Source organism: Physella acuta, unplaced genomic scaffold, assembly GCF_028476545.2.
Source record: "Physella acuta isolate Inbredline_101_S28 unplaced genomic scaffold, ASM2847654v3 ptg000604l, whole genome shotgun sequence".
In the NCBI taxonomy this organism is placed as follows: domain Eukaryota; kingdom Metazoa; phylum Mollusca; class Gastropoda; family Physidae; genus Physella; species Physella acuta.
The window spans coordinates 467,245-492,224 of record NW_026732123.1 but is presented as its reverse complement, the minus strand read 5'-3'; the positions used below and the strand labels follow the sequence as shown (position 1 = coordinate 492,224).

At 35.7% G+C, this 24,980-nt stretch overlaps 2 protein-coding genes and 1 long non-coding RNA gene across 3 annotated transcripts; all 3 read left to right on the top strand.

Annotated features, from left to right (window-relative positions):
- Positions 1–218: 218 nt before the first annotated feature.
- LOC131947653 (zinc finger CCCH domain-containing protein 13-like) lies at positions 219–15,910 on the top strand. Its single transcript, XM_059308893.1, has 19 exons — positions 219–362; positions 836–1,056; positions 1,944–2,085; positions 2,249–2,521; positions 2,683–2,811; positions 4,502–4,641; positions 5,081–5,222; positions 5,328–5,598; positions 5,759–6,093; positions 6,255–6,789; positions 6,881–7,083; positions 7,155–7,713; positions 8,381–8,715; positions 8,877–9,261; positions 13,560–13,720; positions 14,472–14,692; positions 14,808–14,949; positions 15,369–15,589; positions 15,868–15,910. Exons 1-19 carry the CDS (start codon positions 219–221, stop codon positions 15,908–15,910), a joined length of 4,602 nt encoding a protein of 1,533 aa, XP_059164876.1.
- Positions 15,911–17,057: 1,147 nt separating this feature from the next.
- On the top strand, positions 17,058–18,338 carry LOC131947666 (uncharacterized). The gene is made up of 3 exons (XR_009387909.1): positions 17,058–17,159; positions 17,904–18,045; positions 18,152–18,338. It is a non-coding gene; the product is annotated as an uncharacterized LOC131947666 (long non-coding RNA).
- Positions 18,339–22,632: 4,294 nt separating this feature from the next.
- LOC131947652 (uncharacterized) lies at positions 22,633–23,667 on the top strand. Its single transcript, XM_059308891.1, has 2 exons — positions 22,633–22,776; positions 23,443–23,667. The coding sequence occupies exons 1-2, from the start codon at positions 22,633–22,635 to the stop codon at positions 23,665–23,667; spliced, it is 369 nt and encodes a 122-aa protein (XP_059164874.1).
- Positions 23,668–24,980: the final 1,313 nt, after the last annotated feature.

Genomic DNA, 24,980 nt, shown 5'->3' with positions numbered 1-24,980 from the left:
ATATATATATATATATATATATATATATATATATATATATATATATATATATATATATATTAATGTAGAAGAAAAACAAAGAAATTAATATTGCATATTTTTGTTTTCTTAACATTCAATTTCATTAATAGAATTTTTAATAATTATTTTCAATCTTTACATTTTATTTATAGGCTTAACTTTTTAAATTTTGTTTTACAGATTTCTCAACGAATAAAATGTTTCGACTTACACTTGTTATTTGCATCCTGGGTATAGCCTGGGGAAGGAATATCAACCCTGGGCGGTCCCAGCCCTTCAGGAAGTTGGATGCTAACGGCGATGGACATATTTCTAGATCAGAGATACAGAACCATTTACAAGTAGGCATTTAAAAAATATATTGTTAACGGAAATCTCTTTTTTATCTCACGCAACATTAGGAAAGCACCAGGAAACATCAAACAACATCAGCTAATATCATTTAACACCAGAGCTACGAACAGTGGATGTCGACAACATAAATTCACGTAGATATATTGCTTATAAAAGGCATTAATATCGTTTAGTGCATTTAATGTTTTTCCCATTTCAATAATCGTTTCTTTTTGCTCTTTGAACTGATCTTTTCGTGTATAAACCACCATGGGTATCTTTTTAAATTGAAAATAATAATTTGTTATGGAAATTTACGAGCTGCAGTATACATTTAAATGACACAGACACAGTATTTATAAAAATATACTTACTTAAATGGGGATTATTGTTATTAAACACATTTTTAAAAATACATTATTTTACCATGAGTTCGTTGGTTTATACAACTCAACTTTTATTTGACTGTTATATTCGCAAGTGGAGGGATGAAGACAGGAACGGACAACTGACAAGAGACGAGTATGACCGCAGGGTGGATGCTGAACACCTTGACCCACAGACCAGGACAGTTTTGAGGAAACTTTTTGATGATCTTGATAGAGACAGAAATGGCGTTCTCAACAGAGGAGACATCGATGAGATCTTTGATGAGGCTGACTCAGACAGAGATGAGAGAATAGATGAAAATGAGTATGACAGGTCAGTTGAGTGATTTTCTTCAAACATCGATAAAACATTTTCTTCAAACATTTTCGACAAACATTTTCTGCAAATATTTTCTACAAATATTTTCTACAAACATTTTCTACAAACATTTTCTAAAAACATTTTCCATAAACATTTTCAACAAACATTTTCTACAAACATTTTCTAAAAGAAAAATCAACAAACATTTGCTAAAAATATTTTAAACCTTATTTTTCACATAAATATGGTGTCCCGGACTACACGATACTAGTAAATTAGAAGAACGGCGCAAGGGGCGATCACAAAGTTTAAATTATTTAAATTCGTGGATATTCAATAAGGGGTCATCCATAAATGACGTCACGCTTTTTTGACGATTGGTACCTCCCCCCTCCCCTCCGTCACACGTCGTCACAAAAAGCCAGACCCCCCCCCTTAAATGACGTCACACCTCAGCCTACAACCCCCCTCAAAATTGCAGTTTAATTTTTTTTTTAAACAGCTATATTTTTCCAAAATCTTGCCTAAACTCTGTTAATACAATTTATTAAAACAGTTTTCTAATACGCAAAATAACGTCTAAAATTCGTTTTCTAACATTGCTTTTTTATAATGCAAAAGTGTGAAATCGCACCATCTGATCCCCCCCCCCCTCACTCCCCTCATCACACACCGTCACAAAAATGCGGACCCCCCCCCCCCTCCTCCTACGAGTGTGACGTCATTTATGGACGACCCCTAAAATAAAGTAAAAAGCACGTATTTTAGTGTAGGTTGCTAATATTATTTAAAACTTGCTTATCTTTAAAAAAAAAAGATAGACACATATCAACAAATGTTGCTTACATAAAATTAAAAAAATATAAATAGCAAAATTGCAACCATTTATTGCATCTTAGATCTATCTCAAGACAACAGTCTCGTAAAGATTCTTCAGGTTTGGGTAGAATGGTCAAACTTATGTCGTCTCAGTCGTTCAGACGTTTGGATGCGAACGGAGATGAACACATCTCTAGATCAGAAGCCAGGGAAAATCAAAATGTAATTCAAGGTTTTCTTTAATCTTTATATACTAGTGAATGCAAATTAGTCGTTACAAAAATGTTTAACAAAATGTATATTTTAGATAGCTACTCTCTCATATAATATAAAATATAATTTTTCCAAACCGCTACTCTAAATTATAATACGGTATTTCGAATAGGATGATGAAAGAAACCGACCCGTGACACAAGAAGAATATAACCGTAGGGTCGATGAGCAACAGCCCGACCACCAGACCAGAAGAATATTGAAGCAACTTTTTGAGCACATGGATAAAGATAGAAATGGTGTTCTGGACAGAAGAGACGCTGAAGCAAACTTTGATGAGGCGGACACGGACAGAGATGACCGTCTCTCACAAGACGAGTACGACAGGTTGGTTCAAAACTTTGTTCTTACATTTGATTTGGGATATCACAGGATGGTACGACAGGTTGGTTCAAAACTTTGTTCTTACATTTGATTTGGGCTATCACAGGATGGTACGACAGGTTGGTTCAAAACTTTGTTCTTACATTTGATTTGGGCTATCACAGGATGGTACGACAGGTTGGTTCAAAACTTTGTTCTTACATTTGATTTGGGCTATCACAGGATGGTACGACAGGTTGGTTCAAAACTTTGTTCTTACATTTAGTTTGGGATATCACAGGATGGTACGACAGGTTGGTTCAAAACTTTGTTCTTACATTTGATTTGGGCTATCACAGGATGGTACGACAGGTTGGTTCAAAACTTTGTTCTTACATTTGATTTGGGCTATCACAGGATGGTACGACAGGTTGGTTCAAAACTTTGTTCTTACATTTAGTTTGGGCTATCACAGGATGGTACGACAGGTTGGTTCAAAACTTTGTTCTTACATTTGATTTGGGCTATCACAGGATGGTACGACAGGTTGGTTCAAAACTTTGTTCTCTAATTTGATTTGGGCTATCACGGGATTGTGCGATAGGTTGGTTGAGAACTTTGTTTGTTCTTAAATTTTGTTTCGGTTATAAAATAAAACCATGCATTTTTGTATAAGCGGCCAGTGGGGAATTTGTGCTCATCATTTCATCAATTAAGTATAAAAACATGTATAATTTATAAATTATTAAATGAATTGAAAATAAGAAAATAAACAACTTGCTTTATTTTTTAAAAATCATTAGTCGCTTAAATATGTGAGAGATTCCATGAACGGCGAATGTCTTTACTAAATAAAGAAAATTAGTTTTATTTTCAAAATGTAATGCATTTAAGTTTATTAGTATTAATTTTTTATAGCAGCTTTATCTTTCTTCTTTAGTATTTTGTTTTAAATGAAATAGACACCAAATACGATTAAAACATTTTAATTTAAAACCTCATTGGTTTCTTGCAAAATGTGTAAAATAAATATCTGCCCCTTATCAGTAGGAAAACCAAACAGCTGTGAAATAAACAGTACATCATCATCCTGAGGCTGATAGAGCGATAAATCTTATTTCCCCTCTTATATGTCATCGTTAAAGTAAATTATTATGACAATCTAATATATAGTCTATAGATTAAACATTATATATTGTTGCATTGTCATTAGAAAACAACTCGCTACATTAGAATTAGGTCAACATTGCGTCACAAGTTTATCCACAAATCCACAGACAATCAAACATTCCACATTGTCATCTAAATTCAGCTTTAAAAAAATTAATAAATTTTAACCTATGAAAAAAACATTGACTACTTAAATTTTGTGAGAAAACGGTTACATAATTTAACGATTTTCACATATCAATATGCTATTGTTTTTGTTTTTCAACTATACAACTATGTATTTTTGATTTACGTATTCAGACATGTCGCTAGACAAGTTAATCGCATAGCAGCATTGACTTTAGGCATTCAAGTCGAAAACTTGAGTTCACGATTCTTCAGAAAGATGGACAGAAATGGTGACGGATATATTTCACGGTCGGAATTAAGGGAAGATTTTAATGTAAGTTGTACTTTTATTTTTCGATACTTATATTTAAGCCTATACATATATGATATATATATATATATATATATATATATATATATATATATATATATATATATATAATTATGTTTATATATATAAATATATATATATATATATATATATATATATATATATATATATATATATATAATTATGTTTATATATATAAATATATATATATATATATATATATATATATATATATATATATATATATATATATATATATATATATATATATATATATATATATATATGTATATATATATATATATATATATATATATATATATATATATATATATATATATATATATATATATATATATATGATATATTCAGAATAAAGACGATGACCAGGACGGTCAAGTGACCAGAGAAGAATATGACCGTCACGTCGACGCTGAGCACCGTGACCCACAGACCAGAAGAATTCTGAAGGAACATTTCGATGACCTGGATAAAGATAGAAACGGTGTTCTGGATAGACAAGATGTTGACGCCATCTTTGATCAGGCTGACACTGACAGAGACGGTCGTGTATCTGACGAAGAGCAAAGAAGGTCAGATATAAACTTCTCATGAATGTTTCTATTCGCAATTAGTGACTTTATTTTGTTACATTTACAAGGAAGCATTTGGTTATAACTGATTTATTTATGCAGCTGATTTAAGTCTTATGTGCATGTTGTATATTGCATTATAATACATTACTTTATCTAGATTGCTTTTTTCTGCTTATCTTTTTTGTATAAACATTTCCTCGTAATTAATGTGTACTTGCTTGTAATCGTTTTAAACTTTTTAAAATAGCAAGCAAAATTTACTTTTTATTACATTTCAGTTTTTTTCCAAATGTTCAAACTATTTTATAAATTATTTTTAACATTTCCCAATTTTGCATCTATTTGAGACACTAAGAGATTTGCTTTTATTTTAAAAATAATTTAGTAATTAACAACAAATATTCAATAACGTGTTTTCTTTTCTCATTTAAATTAGATCTATTGCCAGACAACTGAATCGTATCAGAATATTAAATGTTGTGCGAAATCAACAACCGTATTTTCAACAATCTTCAAGGAACAGGGACGAGAATCGTGCTAGACAAATCTTGAAAAAAGAGCTGAAACAGAGACTTCGTGTGAGTTAAACAATAAATGGAGAAGAGATTGTTTGAAAATAGTTCTCATTTTACGTATAAATTTAAACAGTTTCATTATTAGGACATATTTTAACGTATTTTTAGAAACAAGATGACGACAGGAACGGTCAAGTGTCCAGAGATGAATATGAAAGATGGGTTGATGCCAGATATCCTGACCCTCAAGATCGAAGATTCCAGAAGAATTTTGATAACTTAGATAAAGATAACAATGGCATTCTGGACAGTAGGGACATAGACAGAATATTTGGTGAGGCTAGGGATGCTAGCAGGCAGGATGAGAGAGACAGGGATGGGAGCAGGCAGGATGAGAGAGACAGGGATGGTAGCAGGCAGGATGAGAGAGACAGAGAAGGTAACAGGCAGGATGAGAGAGACAGAGAAGGTAACAGACAGGATGAGAGAGACAGAGATGGGAACAGGCAGGATGGGAGAGACAGAGAAGGTAACAGACAGGATGAGAGAGACAGAGATGGTAACTTCAGGCAGGATGAGAGAGACAGAGATGGGAGCAGGCAGGATGAGAGAGACAGAGAAGGTAACAGACAGGATGAGAGAGAAGGTAACAGACAGGATGAGAGAGACAGAGATGGGAACAGGCAGGATGGGAGAGACAGAGAAGGTAACAGGCAGGATGAGAGAGACAGAGAAGGTAACAGACAGGATGAGAGAGAAGGTAACAGACAGGATGAGAGAGACAGAGATGGGAACAGGCAGGATGGGAGAGACAGAGAAGGTAACAGGCAGGATGAGAGAGACAGAGATGGGAGCAGGCAGGATGGGAGAGACAGAGAAGGTAACAGACAGGATGAGAGAGAAGGTAACAGACAGGATGAGAGAGACAGAGAAGGTAACAGGCAGGATGAGAGAGACAGAGAAGGTAACAGGCAGGATGAGAGAGACAGAGAAGGTAACAGGCAGGATGGGAGAGACAGAGAAGGTAACAGGCAGGATGAGAGAGACAGAGAAGGTAACAGGCAGGATGAGAGAGACAGAGAAGGTAACAGGCAGGATGAGAGAGACAGAGAAGGTAACAGACAGGATGAGAGAGAAGGTAACAGGCAGGATGAGAGAGACAGAGAAGGTAACAGGCAGGATGGGAGAGACAGAGAAGGTAACAGACAGGATGAGAGAGAAGGTAACAGACAGGATGAGAGAGACAGAGAAGGTAACAGGCAGGATGGGAGAGACAGAGAAGGTAACAGACAGGATGAGAGAGAAGGTAACAGACAGGATGAGAGAGACAGAGAAGGTAACAGGCAGGATGGGAGAGACAGAGAAGGTAACAGACAGGATGAGAGAGAAGGTAACAGACAGGATGAGAGAGACAGAGAAGGTAACAGACAGGGTGAGAGAGACAGAGATGGTAACAGGCAGGATGAGAGAGACAGAGAAGGTAGCAGGCAGGATGGGAGAGACAGAGATGGTAGCAGGCAGGATGGGAGAGACAGAGATGGTAGCAGGCAGGATGAGAGAGACAGAGATGGTAGCAGGCAGGATGGGAGAGACAGGGATGGTAGCAGGCAGGATGAGAGAGACAGAGAAGGTAACAGGCAGGATGAGAGAGACAGAGATGGTAGCAGACAGGATGAGAGAGAAGGTAACAGACAGGATGAGAGAGACAGAGATGGTAGCAGGCAGGATGGGAGAGACAGAGATGGTAGCAGGCAGGATGAGAGAGACAGAGATGGTAGCAGGCAGGATGGGAGAGACAGAGATGGTAGCAGGCAGGATGAGAGAGACAGAGATGGTAACAGACAGGATGAGAGAGACAGAGATGGTAGCAGGCAGGATGGGAGAGACAGAGATGGTAGCAGGCAGGATGAGAGAGACAGAGATGGTAACAGACAGGATGAGAGAGACAGAGATGGGAGCAGACAGGATGAGAGAGACAGAGATGGTAACAGACAGGATGAGAGAGACAGAGATGGTAGCAGGCAGGATGGGAGAGACAGAGATGGTAGCAGGCAGGATGGGAGAGACAGAGATGGTAGCAGGCAGGATGGGAGAGACAGAGAAGGTAACAGGCAGGATGAGAGAGACAGGGATGGTAGCAGACAGGATGAGAGAGACAGAGAAGGTAACAGACAGGATGAGAGAGACAGATATGGTAACAGGCAGGATGAGAGAGACAGAGATGGTAGCAGGCAGGATGGGAGAGACAGAGATGGTAGCAGGCAGGATGGGAGAGACAGAGATGGTAGCAGGCAGGATGGGAGAGACAGAGATGGTAGCAGGCAGGATGGGAGAGACAGAGAAGGTAACAGGCAGGATGAGAGAGACAGGGATGGTAGCAGACAGGATGAGAGAGACAGAGAAGGTAACAGACAGGATGAGAGAGACAGATATGGTAACAGGCAGGATGAGAGAGACAGATATGGTAACAGGCAGGATGAGAGAGACAGAGAAGATAACAGGCAGGATGAGAGAGACAGATATGGTAACAGGCAGGATGAGAGAGACAGAGAAGGTAACAGGCAGGATGAGAGAGACAGAGATGGGAGCAGGCAGGATGAGAGAGACAGAGAAGGTAACAGACAGGATGAGAGAGACAGAGATGGGAACTTCAGGCAGGATGAGAGAGACAGAGAAGGTAACAGGCAGGATGAGAGAGACAGAGATGGGAGCAGGCAGGATGGGAGAGACAGAGATGGTAACAGGCAGGATGGGAGAGACAGAGAAGGTAACAGACAGGATGAGAGAGAAGGTAACAGACAGGATGAGAGAGACAGAGAAGGTAACAGACAGGATGAGAGAGACAGAGATGGTAACAGGCAGGATGGGAGAGACAGAGAAGGTAACAGACAGGATGAGAGAGACAGAGAAGGTAACAGGCAGGATGAGAGAGACAGAGATGGGAGCAGGCAGGATGAGAGAGACAGAGAAGGTAACAGGCAGGATGAGAGAGACAGAGATGGGAGCAGGCAGGATGGGAGAGACAGAGATGGGAGCAGGCAGGATGAGAGAGACAGAGAAGGTAACAGGCAGGATGAGAGAGACAGAGAAGGTAACAGACAGGATGAGAGAGACAGAGATGGGAACAGGCAGGATGGGAGAGACAGAGAAGGTAACAGACAGGATGAGAGAGACAGAGATGGTAACTTCAGGCAGGATGAGAGAGACAGAGATGGGAGCAGGCAGGATGAGAGAGACAGAGAAGGTAACAGACAGGATGAGAGAGAAGGTAACAGACAGGATGAGAGAGACAGAGATGGGAACAGGCAGGATGGGAGAGACAGAGAAGGTAACAGGCAGGATGAGAGAGACAGAGAAGGTAACAGACAGGATGAGAGAGAAGGTAACAGACAGGATGAGAGAGACAGAGATGGGAACAGGCAGGATGGGAGAGACAGAGAAGGTAACAGGCAGGATGAGAGAGACAGAGATGGGAGCAGGCAGGATGGGAGAGACAGAGAAGGTAACAGACAGGATGAGAGAGAAGGTAACAGACAGGATGAGAGAGACAGAGAAGGTAACAGGCAGGATGAGAGAGACAGAGAAGGTAACAGGCAGGATGAGAGAGACAGAGAAGGTAACAGGCAGGATGGGAGAGACAGAGAAGGTAACAGGCAGGATGAGAGAGACAGAGAAGGTAACAGGCAGGATGAGAGAGACAGAGAAGGTAACAGGCAGGATGAGAGAGACAGAGAAGGTAACAGACAGGATGAGAGAGAAGGTAACAGGCAGGATGAGAGAGACAGAGAAGGTAACAGGCAGGATGGGAGAGACAGAGAAGGTAACAGACAGGATGAGAGAGAAGGTAACAGACAGGATGAGAGAGACAGAGAAGGTAACAGGCAGGATGGGAGAGACAGAGAAGGTAACAGACAGGATGAGAGAGAAGGTAACAGACAGGATGAGAGAGACAGAGAAGGTAACAGGCAGGATGGGAGAGACAGAGAAGGTAACAGACAGGATGAGAGAGAAGGTAACAGACAGGATGAGAGAGACAGAGAAGGTAACAGACAGGGTGAGAGAGACAGAGATGGTAACAGGCAGGATGAGAGAGACAGAGAAGGTAACAGGCAGGATGAGAGAGACAGAGAAGGTAACAGGCAGGATGGGAGAGACAGAGAAGGTAACAGACAGGATGAGAGAGAAGGTAACAGACAGGATGAGAGAGACAGAGAAGGTAACAGGCAGGATGAGAGAGACAGAGAAGGTAACAGGCAGGATGGGAGAGACAGAGAAGGTAACAGGCAGGATGGGAGAGACAGAGAAGGTAACAGACAGGATGAGAGAGACAGAGATGGGAGCAGGCAGGATGAGAGAGACAGAGATGGGAGCAGGCAGGATGAGAGAGACAGAGAAGGTAACAGACAGGATGAGAGAGACAGAGAAGGTAACAGACAGGGTGAGAGAGACAGTAACAGGCAGGATGAGAGAGACAGGGATGGTAGAAGGCAGGATGAGAGAAACAGGTTAGTAACATTCAAAACCATTTTTTAGTATTTTGACAACCATAATGTTAACTCTTATATAACTGACATGGACAGATAACATTGGCCTATATTCCTTTTGTGAGATAAGACATCCCTGTTAAGTTGCTATTTAATGACATCATTAAATCATTACTTTAGTTAATTGTGGTTTCATTTTTTACTACATACAATCAGACGCCCTAGCTCTCGCCGTCAACGCCAGGAGTTTTAAGTTTCCGGCAGACATTTTTTTTTACTTTTTTACTTTTGTATTTATCAACATAATTTCTTGGAATGTTTTGTTTTAATAAAATTCAAATGAAAAAATATTAGCTTTGTATTGTTTTGTAATTCGTGATTCATTATGTGCTTAGCACTCAGGGGTGGAACTACAGTGCTACCAGACCCCGCAATGCGGGGGGGGGGGGGGGGGGGCAGGCCATTTGGGGGCCCTCAGTCGACCATAATTTATTGGTTAGGTGCCCACAATCGCTTCAGGTTTTACAAAGTAAAATGTACGTTTGTTGTATTCGTAGAACTACTATTCTATACTATAATAATTAAAAATAATACAATAACAATAATTTCGGTTTTATGTATGTTTACTTCTTTTTGTTTTACAAAAAAGTCATAGTAGTAAATGTGTATAATTTGAATTCTCTCCCTTTAGTATTTTACAATAGTCTTCATTTTCTAGTTCCGCAACTGGCATGTTTCTAGTGGTTTTTGTAAAAACAAACAGATCTACTACAGTAGTGATGCTCTACAGTAGCTAACACAAGCTGTTGCGTTATAGAAAAAAATATAAATATATGCATGAGCTGTAGTGTGAAAGATAAGTAAACTTTCAAAGCACTTTCATGACTTATTTCCCTTTTTTAAATAGTCAAAAAAAGAATACCCGTAAGCTCCTTTTAATAGATTTGTACTAAACACATTAATAAGCAATTACATCTCTTAATTATTTGTTTTCTGGAAATACGTACTAAAGAATGACGTTGTATAAAAAGGAAATGTATTAAAAATGAATAACATAAATGCAAAACAGCATAAAAATAAATATAACACGAGTAACCATTACAAATACAAAGCTTTCATGTGCATGTATTACGGCATATATAAAATAAAACGGAGATTTTAAAAACAGACTAATGCACTCACGCGTATGATTTGTTGTCGTAATTTGTTTAAAATGAAAAAAAAAAAAAAAAGCAAAGAACTTTTTTCAACACTCGATCAGGCTCGAAATGAGTATTATATGTTTGTATTGTGTGTTTGTTTATATATATATATATATATATATATATATATATATATATATATATATATATATATATATATATATATATATATATATAGGAGCCCAAACCTTTTTGTTTGCGGGGTGGCCCTTTTTTCTAGTTCCGCCACTGTTAGCACTATAAGAATGAGTTATCGCCTATATGTACTTCAGGATTGGCTTTTCCTAGAGCTATAATGATGTAATATTTTCCACTTTTCTGTTCTTAAATTCTGTCTAAAAAATGCGACTTTGTTTTTCTATTATATAGTCGAAATTCTTTCTATATTAGAGACAGTATTCTAAATCGTAGCTGCATTATAGTAATAATAAAAAATCAATATGCTTATAAGTTATCGCGTCTACTACTGCTAAAATGAATATTATCAAAATAGTAACTTACTGCGCATGTGAGGTATTTCCTCATAATTTATGCTAGCCTATCGAACTGAAGGATGTCTTTATGTCTCCATTGCCAAGTGATGACGAGAAAAAAACTACATTCTTTTCGAAATTTCTAAAAAAAAACAATTTTCAAATTTGTTAATCTTTGAATACAGTCAGACAAAAACTAAAGATAAGATTTCATAAACACATGTATTTTAATAATAATACATTTTCCGTGTTTTTTTTTTTATATTTTATGATTTTTCAAGACTTTTCACGTTGGAGACGATTGCATCGCGTACACTTTATAAATTTGGTATCACGTCCCAACTTTCTACAGTACTTGTAGGATGAACTATCGAAATCATCTAATATCTATCTTTTACATTGAGGAAGTAAAAAATACTTTAAAAAACTTTTTAAAAAACCACGTTTTTCTAGTGGACTAAAAAGTAGAAAATACATTTTTTTTTGTGCTTCCTCGAGCTGTGCAGATTCTTGTGATGACTGACAAAAAACGTGGGTACGTTCACCATCAAATTTCCCGACCCATCTGCCCGACCCACGTTTTTTGTCAGTCATCACAAGAATCTGCACAGCTCGAGGAAGCACAAAAGAAAAATTTATTTTCTACTTTTTAGTCCACAAGAAAAACGTGGTTTTTTTAAAAGTTTTTTTAAGTATTTTATTTTCTCCTTTTTAGTCTGTTGCTACACATGAAAAACGTGGGTTTTAAAAAAGTTTTTTATATAGTTTATTTTCTACTTTATCTAATGACTTGATTAAGTATGACTTTACTAAGTGTTTATTAATACACGGACTAAAAATCTTGAGCGACCAGGATTCGAACCTGGGTTGTCGCGGCCACAACGCGAAGTACTAACCACTATACGATCACGGCCAGCGCGCTCACATCGATTGGGGCCGAAGTAACTGTGTCAATAGGCCTCCAGTCTTGTCGGTATCTTTAGAAATCATGTCCTCAATTTTATGGTCCTTGGGGCGTAATTAAATTAAGCTAATTACGGTCTCTAATTGCTAGTTTTTATGATTGCATCTGAAATTGTTAGGCGAAAGTAGCCTACATGCCAAATTTCAGATCTCTAGAGCAATCAGAAGTGGGCTAATTTTCGATGTCAATTTTAACAACAAACACACACGAAGCTGAGTTAAGAAAAACGTGTTAAAAATTAGCTTTAACACAACCATCATTACTAGCTACAGCATAAAATTACAGCCTAGGTACGTCAGAGTTACATTTAATCAAAACTATTATATTAACTATTGCGCTTTGTGTTTGGACTGTTAGAACTTGATATGAGCCCAATATTATTCATGTGATTCTTATCTTGCGTGTTAATGCACTTTGATTTTAAGTGATGTATCAACGATGGGTGATAAAAAACTGAAATGAATTGCATTGATTATGTATTTAACTATTGTAAATAAAGTTATGAAATAAACCATCAGTTTATCGCCTTTCCTTAAAAGAAGAATCCACAATAAACATATGTCAGTACATATTAATTTGGTCTACGGTATACACGCTTGTATAAACCAAGATGGACAACTATTGTTACACTTTTAAAGTACATTTTTACTACTTAGACACTACTCTATGGACTGTAAACGGAATCAGAACCAGGCTAGTAGAGCAAATGTGAATACATTAAGGTTAAGCAGGGGAGATAAACGACGCCGAAAAATGTACGCTTTCATTCAAACATAAGAAATTCAACACATTTGATTCAATACAGCTAAATACGTAAACGAAAATTTAATTACTTTTTTAAAAATTATCTTTAAAAAAAAAACGATTTTGCTATTAGCTAAACGTCAAGGAAAAGTATGTGTATTAACTTCTTATTAGTTGTTTTATATTCGTAATGACGTACTATGTGTAAGTAAGTAAACAACAGTCCACACACTCAAAATACTTTGTCCTTGACCTATCTACACTAAAACCCTAGAGTCGACGTTCTACAAAATATAAAAACCTGCTCATTGACAAATATAATCATTACTTCAACAACAAGCAGATATGTGAGTTTTAAATATTTAGACTTTTTTAGATCTACATTTATGTCATCGTTGTATCTCAGTTCCTGATATATGACATTCTAAACTTTATTTTTGTGGTAACTTTGGGAACAAGAGTTTCAAGCTGTTCAAATAAAAACGTTAATTTAAAATATTCGACTTAGCTTATATTGGTATCCTTCACTTCAGATTCTATACCAAAAAATATGTTTCGACACGTACTTATTCTCTTTTTCTTGGGATGGACCTGGAGAAGAAATATTAAACCTGGTAGGTCCCAGTCCTTCAGGATGTTGGATGTTAACGGCGACGGACACATTTCTAGATCAGAGATACAGAACCTCCTGTTGGTAAATATTTCGTACTGTTGAGAGTTTATAAGAATATAAAAATCATCACAATAACAGTTTATGATTGAATTAAGAGAGTAATTAGGCTTTATTATTATGTACATTTACATCAACAACAACAAGCTAAAATAAGCTGCTGAATTTGAATGTGCAATATCATGTACATGCAATTAAGAAACATGAACAATACAAATTAAAGTGTCATATTATTAAATAAATTTACAAGTTTGGTGCGCCCAGAACCACAGTCTTTACTAAATGTAATCCATATAAAGTCATCAAAGAATATCTTCAAAATTAAACAGCGCACAATTTTAGAATGTAACTTATGTTACACTGTAGCAACAACTAATAATAAAAATAAAAACAAAAATAATAAAAATAATAATAATAATAATAGTAGTAGTAATAATGATAATAATAATAATAATAATAATAACAATATTATTATTATTATTATTATTATTATTATTATTATTATTATTATTATTATTATTATTATTATTATTATTATTATTATTATTATTATTATTATTATATTATTATTATTATTATTATTATATTATTATTATTATTATTATTATTATTATTATTATTATTATTATTATTATTATTATTATTATTATCACTTGTTCAAATGTAAATGTGTTTTAAATTTGTTTTGTTAAAAGCAAAAGACAAAACAAAAAGAAAGAAAAATAAAAACGCCATTTCAAATAAATCATGCATGATTGCAATAATTATATCGCAGGAAAACGACGTAGACAGAAATTGGCAGGTAACAATAGACGAATATGAGCGGAGGGTCAACACTGAGAACAGAGATCCATTGGAGAGAAGTGACTTAAGGAAACTGTTCGGACAACTGGACAGAGATCAAAACGGTGTTTTAAATAGCCAGGACATTGACGCCATCTTTGATGAAGCTGACTCAGATAGAGATGACCGGATCAATCACGACGAATACCACAAGTAACATAAAATCTTTTCTTGTTACTTTCGTTTACTTTTTTTTAAAACAAAATCTGCACAATGTAACACAAATATATGGTTTAGTTTCTATGACTTAAAATTTTTGGATTGCTAGATCAATTTCAAGACAGTATTCACGTCCTCGTTCATCTAGCCTGAGGGTGTACTTAAAATCTTTAATCTCGAGATCTTTCAAGAAGTTGGATAGAAACAACGATGGTCGACTCACTAGATCTGAGATCAAGAATCAGTGGATTGTAAGTTTATCTGATGTGATCAAAAGTTTCCACGGTTTTATTACATTTTTGATTCTGTAGTTTGAAGCTCGAACCTCATGCTCGTCTGTTAGACATTTCATAGTCCAATTGACTCTTTGACAGAACTAGATTTCTGGTCGGGTCGGTAAAAAATTACAGCTAGGATTAGCACAAGTAGTGAGAAAGTATAAACAGCAGTCGACGTTTCCACCACACAATCTGTTTTTCGAGGTCAAAATCAACTACTGTTATTGTATGGTTTGAGAGAGTACTTCTGCTAATTTAAACGCATAGTAGAATGGGAGCATTTTTTGAATAGTAATAGATTACACGTTCTGCGTTTATCTATAATAAACTAAGGTTATTGGAAAATTATCAAATGATATTGTAAAGCGTGTGTTTTTAAATGTCTCATCAAGGAGCCAATCAGCAACAGAGATGAACAACTGAACAGAGAAGAATATAACCGTAGGGTGGATGAGCAACAGCCCGACCCCCAGACCAGAAGAATATTGAAGCAGCTTTTTGAGCACATGGATAAAGATAGAAATGGTGTTCTGGACAGAAGAGACGCTGAAGCAAACTTTGATGAGGCGGACACGGACAGAGATGACCGTCTCTCACAAGACGAGTACGACAGGTTGGTTCAAAACTTTGTTCTCTTATTTGGTTTAGGCTATCACAGGATGGTACGACACAGGTTGGTTCAAAACTTTGTTCTCTAATTTGGTTTGGACTATCACATGATGGTACGATAGGTTGGTTCAAAACTTTTTCCCCCTCAAATTCGGTATGGGCTATCACAGGACGGGTACAGTATGTTGTTAAATAACCTTAAGAATAAATCATTCGTGTTTGTTATTATTGTTTTCATTATTGCAACTTATTACTTCTAAAAGTACTATAAAAATTTTCCAGTAACAGTTCATATTGTAAAATTCTGATTTTATCAATTGAGTAAGCAGAATAGTTTCAAAAATAAGGAATTAAATGAATTCAATATAAGAAAATAATACTATTTGCTATCTTAAAACGTACAATAATTACCTAAAATGTAAGGGAAATTAAGCGCGGACAATGATTTTCCTAAAGTAAGCAAATTTGTTTTATTTTGGTTTTTCAGTACATTTCAACGCTTATTAGCGTGACAAGTATTTTTTTTACTTGTTTTGTTTTCCTTTGTTATTAATTTGCAATAAATGAGCATGACACAACATACGACTAAAAATATTTGAGCAAAAACCTAATGAGTAGACTGCACTCTCTGTAAGATAATTATCTGCCCCTTCTTAGTCCGTATTTGACAACCAGCCGGAAAACAACCAGCTGTGTAATAAACAGATCTTCATTATCTTCATAAATCCCTAGCCATCAATCTTGTTATCTACTGTTTAATTCCTTATCTTTTAAGTAAATTCTAATCGTGGCATAAGAAGTTGGTCAAAACTACGTCACAAGATTTGACACACATTCACGAACAATCAAAACAAACATCCAGGCATTGCGATCTTAATAAATAAGTTTTTCAAAGATTAGATATTTTAAAAATACGTTTTAAATAATGGAAAGAATATTGACGACTTAACAAATAGAACAAAAAAGCGAATTAGTTAACAAAATTTCACAACATGAACGATTTAATTTGTTATTGGTTTGGGTTTTCAAATGCTTATCAATGGATATACGATTTACATATTCAGGCATGTTGCTAGACACGTTAATCGCATCGCAGCCTTGACTTTAGGCATTCAAGTCGAAAACTTGAGTTCACGATCCTTCAGAAACATGGACAGAAATGGTGACGGGGCCATTTCAAGGTCGGAATCAAGGGAAGATTTTAATGTAAGTTGTAAGACTACTTTTAACTTTGGATATATTAAAAAGCGTCTCTCTCTCTCCTCTCTCTCTCTCTCTCTCTCTCTCTCTCTCTCTCTCTATATATATATATATATATATATATATATATATATATGAATTATTAAGGATAGAGACAATGCCTACGACTACGACGGTCAAGTGAACAGAGAGGAATATGACCATCACATAGACATTGAGCGCCGTGACCCACAGACCAGAAGAATTCTGAAGGAGCATTTCGATGACCTGGATAAAGATAGAAACGGTGTTCTGGATAGACGAGATGTTGACGCCATCTTTGATCAGGCTGACACTGACAGAGATGGTCGTGTATCTGAGGAAGAGCAAAGAAGGTCAGATAATAATAAATTCTCACGAGTGTTTCTTTTGCAGTTAACTAATTAGACTTTTTACGTTTACCCTTCAATATTTGGTTCAATTTGGTTCAATTGCAGACAGTAATGTGTAGCTTGTATGCTGCGTAATACCTTAGCACACTTATGTCTTGATTGCGTTTTTCTGCTTATTTTTTTGTAAATACATGTCCTTGTAAAAATTGTGTAGCCTACACGCTTGAAATCGTTTTCGACTTAAATATCAAGTCAAAACAACCTTTTTTTAATCTCTTCTTTTTCTTCGTTCTTAATTTTTAGTGTTAGAGGGGATCGAGCCTTATCTGCCAGAGGTTTTGAACTCGAGACTTTTATTTTTGAATTTATCAACCATGAGCTTTTTTGCCGACTCGACCAAGCCTCCATCACAATTAAGGATACGTGTCAACAGGTTATGTGCCATTGAGGCCATTGACTCCGATTTCAGCCGAAAAAATACAAGGCAGCATTTGTTTGATTTTGGAGTTGTCTCTCCTAGAGGAGTGGCTGTCCCCAGCTAACGAGCCTCGTCTGCGCGAGGGTTCGAACTCGTGACTTTTCGGTTTAGCAACCATGAGATTCATCTCTTCAAAATGTCACATTTCTATTTCCTTTTATTTCACAACTGTTATTTATAGTCATTTAGTTATTATCAATACATATTCAAAAAGTAGAAACAACAAAGTTACATATTTTTATACGTGTTTTCTTATCTCATTAAATCAGATATATTGCCAGACAACTGAATCGCATCAATATCTTAAATGTTGTGAGAAAACACCAAGCGTATTTAGAACAATCTTCCAGAAACTGGGACGAATATCGTGATAGAAAAGTCTTGAAACAAGAGCTAAAACAGAAACTTCGTGTGAGTTAAACAAAGAATTATGTAGAGATTGTTTAAAAACAGTCTATATTTTTTTGATGAGTTGAAACAGTTATATTATTAGGACATATTTTAACGTATTTTTTAGGAACAAGATGGCGACTGGAACGGTCAAGTGTCCAGATATGAAAATGAAAGATGGGTTGATGCCAGATATCCTGACCCTCAAGAACGAAGATTTCAGAAGAATAATTTTGATAACACAGATAAAGATAACAATGGCATTCTCGATAGTACGGACGTAGACTGGATATTTATTTAGGCTTGGAAGATAGACAGGGATGGTTAAGGCAATATGAGAAATATAGAGATAGTAGCAGGCAGGATGAGAGAGACAGATGTTAGCATGCTGGATATACGGGTTATAAACATAAAAGTTTATTGCTGTTTTGACACCGTTCATCTGATTGCTATGAAACTTTTGGGAGATGATGTGAATACTCCAGAGAATGTTTGTGTAAAAAATATTTTTATTTTATTTTGCAAGAGCGGCGCCCCAGGAAGATGCGAATTTTCTCTAAGTACGCAATATAAAAATAAAAGTCAAATGAGGTTTGAAATCGTTCATCCTATTGCCATGAAACGTTGGGAAATTGATGAGCATACTCCCAAGAATTTTCTGCGGAAATAAAAATTAAAATTTCTTATGGACGGCGTCCGGGACTGTGCGATATTTGTCAAAACCCATTTTGAAACCCAGAGTTCCAGGGTGGATATCTTAACACTTGATATCCGTTAATTGGGCGTCCTGAATAGCGGGTAAGGGGTACTACTATAGGCAGCAGTAAAACGCGGCGCCCCTGAGGTAGTAAAACCTGGGGCTCCTGAGAGCACACCTCTCCGTTCCTGACACCTGGGCGGTTGCGGAAGTGCGTTCTGCCAAACTATTACGAGAGTGATTAACGTACACCCAAGGCTGAACTACTAAACACCCTCTGGCGTGCTGAGCTGTAGTGTGGTTAGAATCACGGTCCAACAAATATGACTCTAGACATTTAAATAATTCCGCTTCAGAAAACTAGGGCACACGTCTAAAAGTATAATTATGACTGGTAAAGCAACGATTTAAAATATTTTACCAGCCTTTCTTCTGAGACCGCTGCAACGCGCGGGGACGGGCATGCTAGTTTTTCTATATGAAAATCAAATACAAAACGTACATTTTTGTATTGTTTTTGCGATTCGTGGTACATTATGTCATTAGCACCGTATAAATGTACTTTTTCATTTGTTTTCAATACAGCTATAACTTCCCATGCATCAATAAAAAATGGCCCATTTTTTACTGAAACATTACAGCATTGGTGATTAAAAACACGTACTTTATGCTAAAAGCATATAAAATAGTTGCCGCATTGTTGAAACCTCTCACAGATAAATATACATGTTGTATGTAAAGACATAATGTTGACTATGTTTTTTTATTACCTAAATCAAAATTTTTAAAGATCATGAAATAACAGTTTCATTTGTATGTGTCAGTTATGATGTTACTGACTGGGTAGAATTAATTGGCAGTTTATAGAAGGTCAAATAAAGTGGTGAGGGCAAATAGTTCAATGTATATTTTTATTATTTATGTAATTAGATACTTTTAAACTAAATGTAATCAAGAATTTAATAAACATGGAATTATTGCAAACAGTTTTAGAGCTTTACTTGTTGATTGCCAAGAATGTAAATCAAAGCTTTGTTTGAAACATCAATACATAATTTCGAAATGGTAAAATTCTGTAAGGGCTTCATGTTGCTTAATTAATAATAAAACAACTAAGGTAATTTCGAAATATGTATTGTTTAAATGTATCATGATATACTGTAAGAGATGCAGGAAAAAGTTCATACCAGATGGTAGTATTAATCAATGTTAGTGAGGTTCGTAGATTAGAGAGAAAGGCGACAAAAACTAATATCACTGACACAATAAACATGACATCTGACTGACACATCAAACGATGTCACTTCCCTGACACAGCCGATACGATATTTGTCTGTCTTAACATATTAAACATAAGTCTAGCTCAACATACTACTCGACTTCAGTCTCTGCACAATGGTAAATCAGGAACAATAGTTTGACAATCACACGGTAAGATACCAAAACCTCAAGACTAATATAATTTTATTTCACTCACACTGTAAATTTAATACCATGATTTATCTGTCTGCCCTAGTTCTGCGATTAACTATTTAAGCAATCAAATATTTTGCAAGTCTAAATAACATGTGTCTCTTCTGTTACCTTTAATTTAGAAGCTAGTGAAGACAAAGTACTCTCAGACTAGCAGGTGAACAGGGCAGGTATAGTAAATAAAAAAGTGGTAGCTGCAGTGAGGTTTATGCAAATAAATCAGGTACTTTAGTATCCTCATCAATAAATACAATTACTTTCACAATGAATTCTTCGATCCAAAGTTCTTTTTCAGCACACAGCAGATGATTGAAGAGTAAACGAAAAAGACAAACATAATTTTGGACTTGGCTATCGCTTAAAAATAGTTACGTGAGACAAATATACTGAAGTCAGAATTGCATGTAAATTGAAATTATGTGAAATTAGTTGTTGACCTCTCTACATCACGTGCAATTGGTGATGTTAGTACAAAGGTTGTATGTGTGAGATGGGCGAGCGTATCATGGGTATCAACGAAGACCTCAACTAGTGCTGGCACCTAACTTCACCACACCGAACTCTAAACCTACCTCCAGCCCCACTTGACTGTATACATTTTGTATTGTAAAGTTTATCTTTGGCTAAACATGATGCAGGGGCGGAACTATAGTGCCGCCAGACCCCGCAATGTGGGGGGGGGGGGGGCACGCCATTTAGGGGCCCAGAGCCGACCATAATAAAAAAATGTATAGTTAAAAAAAAAAGTAAATTTTCTTTCATTTTTGACTTGATGGTTGTTTTGTAAAAAATTACCGTATCTGCGGTAGGATTATCTTTATTCTATAGACACCACCCCACGCTCTTGTATATTCTTTTTCCCTTTGTTTTTAAAGTACAGTGAAAGCCGAGTCTTTCTCATACAATTAAACTTATCAAAGATAAGCAAATGTTCAAACCACTTCCATTACTTATTTCCCTTCTTTTTGAAATAGTCAATGGGAGTGATCATAAGCTCCTTTTAATAGATTTGTATTAAACAAATTAAAAAGCAATTACTTCTCTTAATTATTATTTTTTTAATAAGTAATTACTAAAGAATGACATTTTATAAAAAGGAAAAGTATTAAATCAATAATATTTAAAAAATTAATAATATAAATAAAAAAAAATAAAAAAATAAACATAACACGAGATACCATTACTTATACAAAGTATTCATGTTTTATATTATTTTGACCGACAAGGTGTTAAGTGGGCTTCCAGGGGTCATCCATAAATGAGGTCACGCTTTTTTGACGATTTTTACCTCCTTCTCCCCTCCGTCACAAGTCGTCACAAAAAGCCAGACCCCCCCCCCCCCCAAAATGACGTCACACCTCATCCTACAACCCCCCCCCCCCCCCCCCACAAAATTGTAGTTGAATTTTTTTAAAACATCGATATTTTTCTAAAATCTTGTCTAAACTATTACAATTTATTAACCCTATATATATATATATATATATATATATATATATATATATATATATATATATATATATATATATATATATATTTATTTATTTATTTATTTATTTATTTATTTATTTATATATGGGGGGGGGGCTAATAATCTTTTTTGCGGGGTGGCCCTTTTTTTCTAGTTCCGCCACTGACATGATGGCGGACTTGGCGGAAAACACCAGCCGTTGTTTTCAGTGATTGGTTTAAACTTTTAATGTTGTCCCACTTGGTAGTATGGGAAGAGTCGATGTTTGCTTTTAAAGTACATTTTTACTCTAAAGACGGTTGACCTAATCTGAGCCAGGTTAGTTGACCCAATATGAATACCGTAGTCAAGCTGGAGAGATAAATAAAGGCGAAATGTGCACGCTTATAACACAAACTTGAGAAAATCAGCACATTTTATTCAAACAAAGACGTATTTTAGAATATATCTACACTATTTTAAGCCGATGCTTATCAATTTAAAAAGTTTTTGTTTTTAACTAAAACATCAAGAGAAAAATATGCGTTATCTCCTTATTCGTTTAATATTTCTAATGAGGTTTGCATGTCTCAGCAAATTTACTAGATAGGAAATATTATATAAATAACAACAACAACAACAACTTGCCACACACAAAAACAACAGTCCATGCTGTGATCACGATGTGCCTTTGTGCACTAAGTACATGGTGGACTTTGTAGAACATATAAAAACCTGATCGTTGACAAATACAATCATTACTTCAACAACAAGCAGATATGTAAGCTTTAAATATTTTAAAATTTGTTTACATCTAATTTTATTTCATTGTTGTATCTTAGTTCGTGATGTATGACAATTTAAACTTTTTTTGTGGTCGCTTTGGGTACAAGATTTCAAACCGTTCATATAAAAACGTTAAATTAAGATGTTCGATTAAGCAACAAAATTCTTAACCTTTACTTCAGATTCTACGGGGAAAAAAAAGATGTTTCGACACGCACTTATTCTCTGTATCTTTGGATTGGCCTGGGGCAGGAATATTAACCCTGGTAGGTCCCAGTCCTTCAGGATGTTGGATGCTAACGGCGACGGACACATTTCTAGATCAGAGATACAGGACCAGTTGCTGGTAAATATTTTGGACTATTAGGAGTTTACAAGAATGTAAAAATTACAGTTTATAATTTAATACAGAAAGTAATTAGACTTTAGTATAACGTAGATGTATATCATCAACAAGAAACAGAAACAGACATTACTTGCTAAATTTGAATGCACAATGTTATGTAACTAAATATAAGAAAAGACATGTAAAAGACAACAGAAAGTATCAAATTCTTATATAAGCTTGGTACTTCCAAAGTTTTAATCTTTACAAATGGGATCCATATAAAAACATCAAGTACATCTTCAAAACTAAACTACTCACTGTGATGAAATGTATTTTATGTAACATTGTAGCAATCAATTATTATTTTTGTTACTGAAATTATTTAAATGATAATAACAAAAATAATAATAATAATATTAATAATATTAATAATAATAATAACAAAATTATTATAATTATTATTGTTGTTGTTTTTGTTATTATTATTATTATTATTATTATTATTATTATTATTATTATTATTATTATTATTTTTGTTGTTGTTGTTGTTGTTGTTATTATTATTATCCTTACATATTGAAACGTAGATATGTTATAAATGTGTTTTACTAAAAGCAAAAGAAAATATTAAGAGACAACGCCATTTCAAATAAGTCATGTATGATTGCAATAATTATATCACAGGAAAACGACGTAGACGGAAATTGGCAGGTGACACTAGACGAATATGAGCGGAGGGTTAACGCTGAGAACAGAGATCCATCGGAGAGAAGTGACTTAAGGAAACTGTTCGGACATCTGGACAGAGATCAAAACGGTGTTTTAAACAGCCAGGACATTGACGCCATCTTTGATGAAGCTGACTCAGATAGAGATGACCGGATCAATCATGACGAATACGACAAGTAACATAAAATCTTTTTTTGTTACTTTCTTTAACTTTTATTCCTAAACAAAATCTACACAATGTAATACAAATATATGGTTTAGTTTCTATGACTTAAAATATTTTGATTTCTAGATCGATTTCAAACCTGGGCGTGTACTTAAAATCTTTAATCTCGAGATCCTTCAGGAAGATTGATAGAAACAACGATGGTCGACTCACAAGATCTGAGATCAAGAATGAGTGGATTGTAAGTTTGATGTGATCAAAAGTTTCTTGTTTTATTCCATTATTTTTTCTCTATGCTCAATAGTGTGTCAATCTATTTATTTTATCGAGTATTGTATGAGAGGGTGCGTCTACTAAGATTATCTAATACTAGCATTGGCACATTTATTGAACAATATTAAACTACCTTTTAAGGAGTGGGGGGGGGGGGAGAGTTTTCCGAAGGACACTTACGGGAATGTATTTTGCTCGAAAGCCGCTTTCTCTAATGGACACTAGCCCGAATGGGACACATGCCCGAATAGACACTGACGTTGTATTATTTTTTTGAGAGAGTACTTCTACTAAGGGGTCATCCATAAATGACGTCACACTCGTAGGGGGGGAGGGGGGGGTCCGTAATTTTTTGACGATGTGTGATGAGGGGCAAGGGGGGGGGGGGGTTCAGATGTTGCGACTTCACACACACTTTTGCATTATAAAAAAGCAATGTTAGAAATCGAATTTTAGACGTTATTTCGCGATATTACTGTTTTAATAAATTGTAATAGTTTAGACAAGATTTTAGAAAAATATCGATGTTTTAAAAAAATTCAACTGCAATTTTAGGGGGGTTGAGGGTTGAGGTGTGACGTCATTTTAGGGGGGGGTCTGGCTTTTTGTGACGACGTGTGACGGAGGGGAGGGGGGGGAGGTAAAAATCGTCAAAAAAGCGTGACGTCATTTATGGATGACCCCTAAGTTAAACCAATAGTAGAATTATATTACATTATATCATTACATGGTCTTGGTTTTTAAATGCCTCCTCAAGGAGCCAATCAGCAACAGAGACGAACAATTGAACAGAGAAGAATATAACCGTAGGGTGGATGAGCAACAGCCCGACCCCCAGACCAGAAGAATATTGAAGCAGCTTTTTGAGCACATGGATAAAGATAGAAATGGTGTTCTGGACAGAAGAGACGCTGAAGCAAACTTTGATGAGGCGGACACGGACAGAGATGACCGTCTCTCACAAGACGAGTACGACAGGTTGGTTCAAAACTTTGTTCTCTAATTTGGTTTGGGCTATCACAGGATGGTACGACAGGTTGGTTCAAAACTTTGT

Coding starts and splice junctions, on each gene's coding strand:
- LOC131947653 (XM_059308893.1), top strand. CDS start 219: ATGTTTCGACTTACACTTGTTATTTGCATCCTGGGTATAGCCTGGGGA. Junction 4,642..5,080: donor TCTGACGAAGAGCAAAGAAG/GTCAGATATAAA, acceptor CATTTAAATTAG/ATCTATTGCCAGACAACTGA. Junction 14,950..15,368: donor AGATCAAGAATCAGTGGATT/GTAAGTTTATCT, acceptor TGTCTCATCAAG/GAGCCAATCAGCAACAGAGA.
- LOC131947652 (XM_059308891.1), top strand. CDS start 22,633: ATGTTTCGACACGCACTTATTCTCTGTATCTTTGGATTGGCCTGGGGC. Junction 22,777..23,442: donor AGATACAGGACCAGTTGCTG/GTAAATATTTTG, acceptor ATTATATCACAG/GAAAACGACGTAGACGGAAA.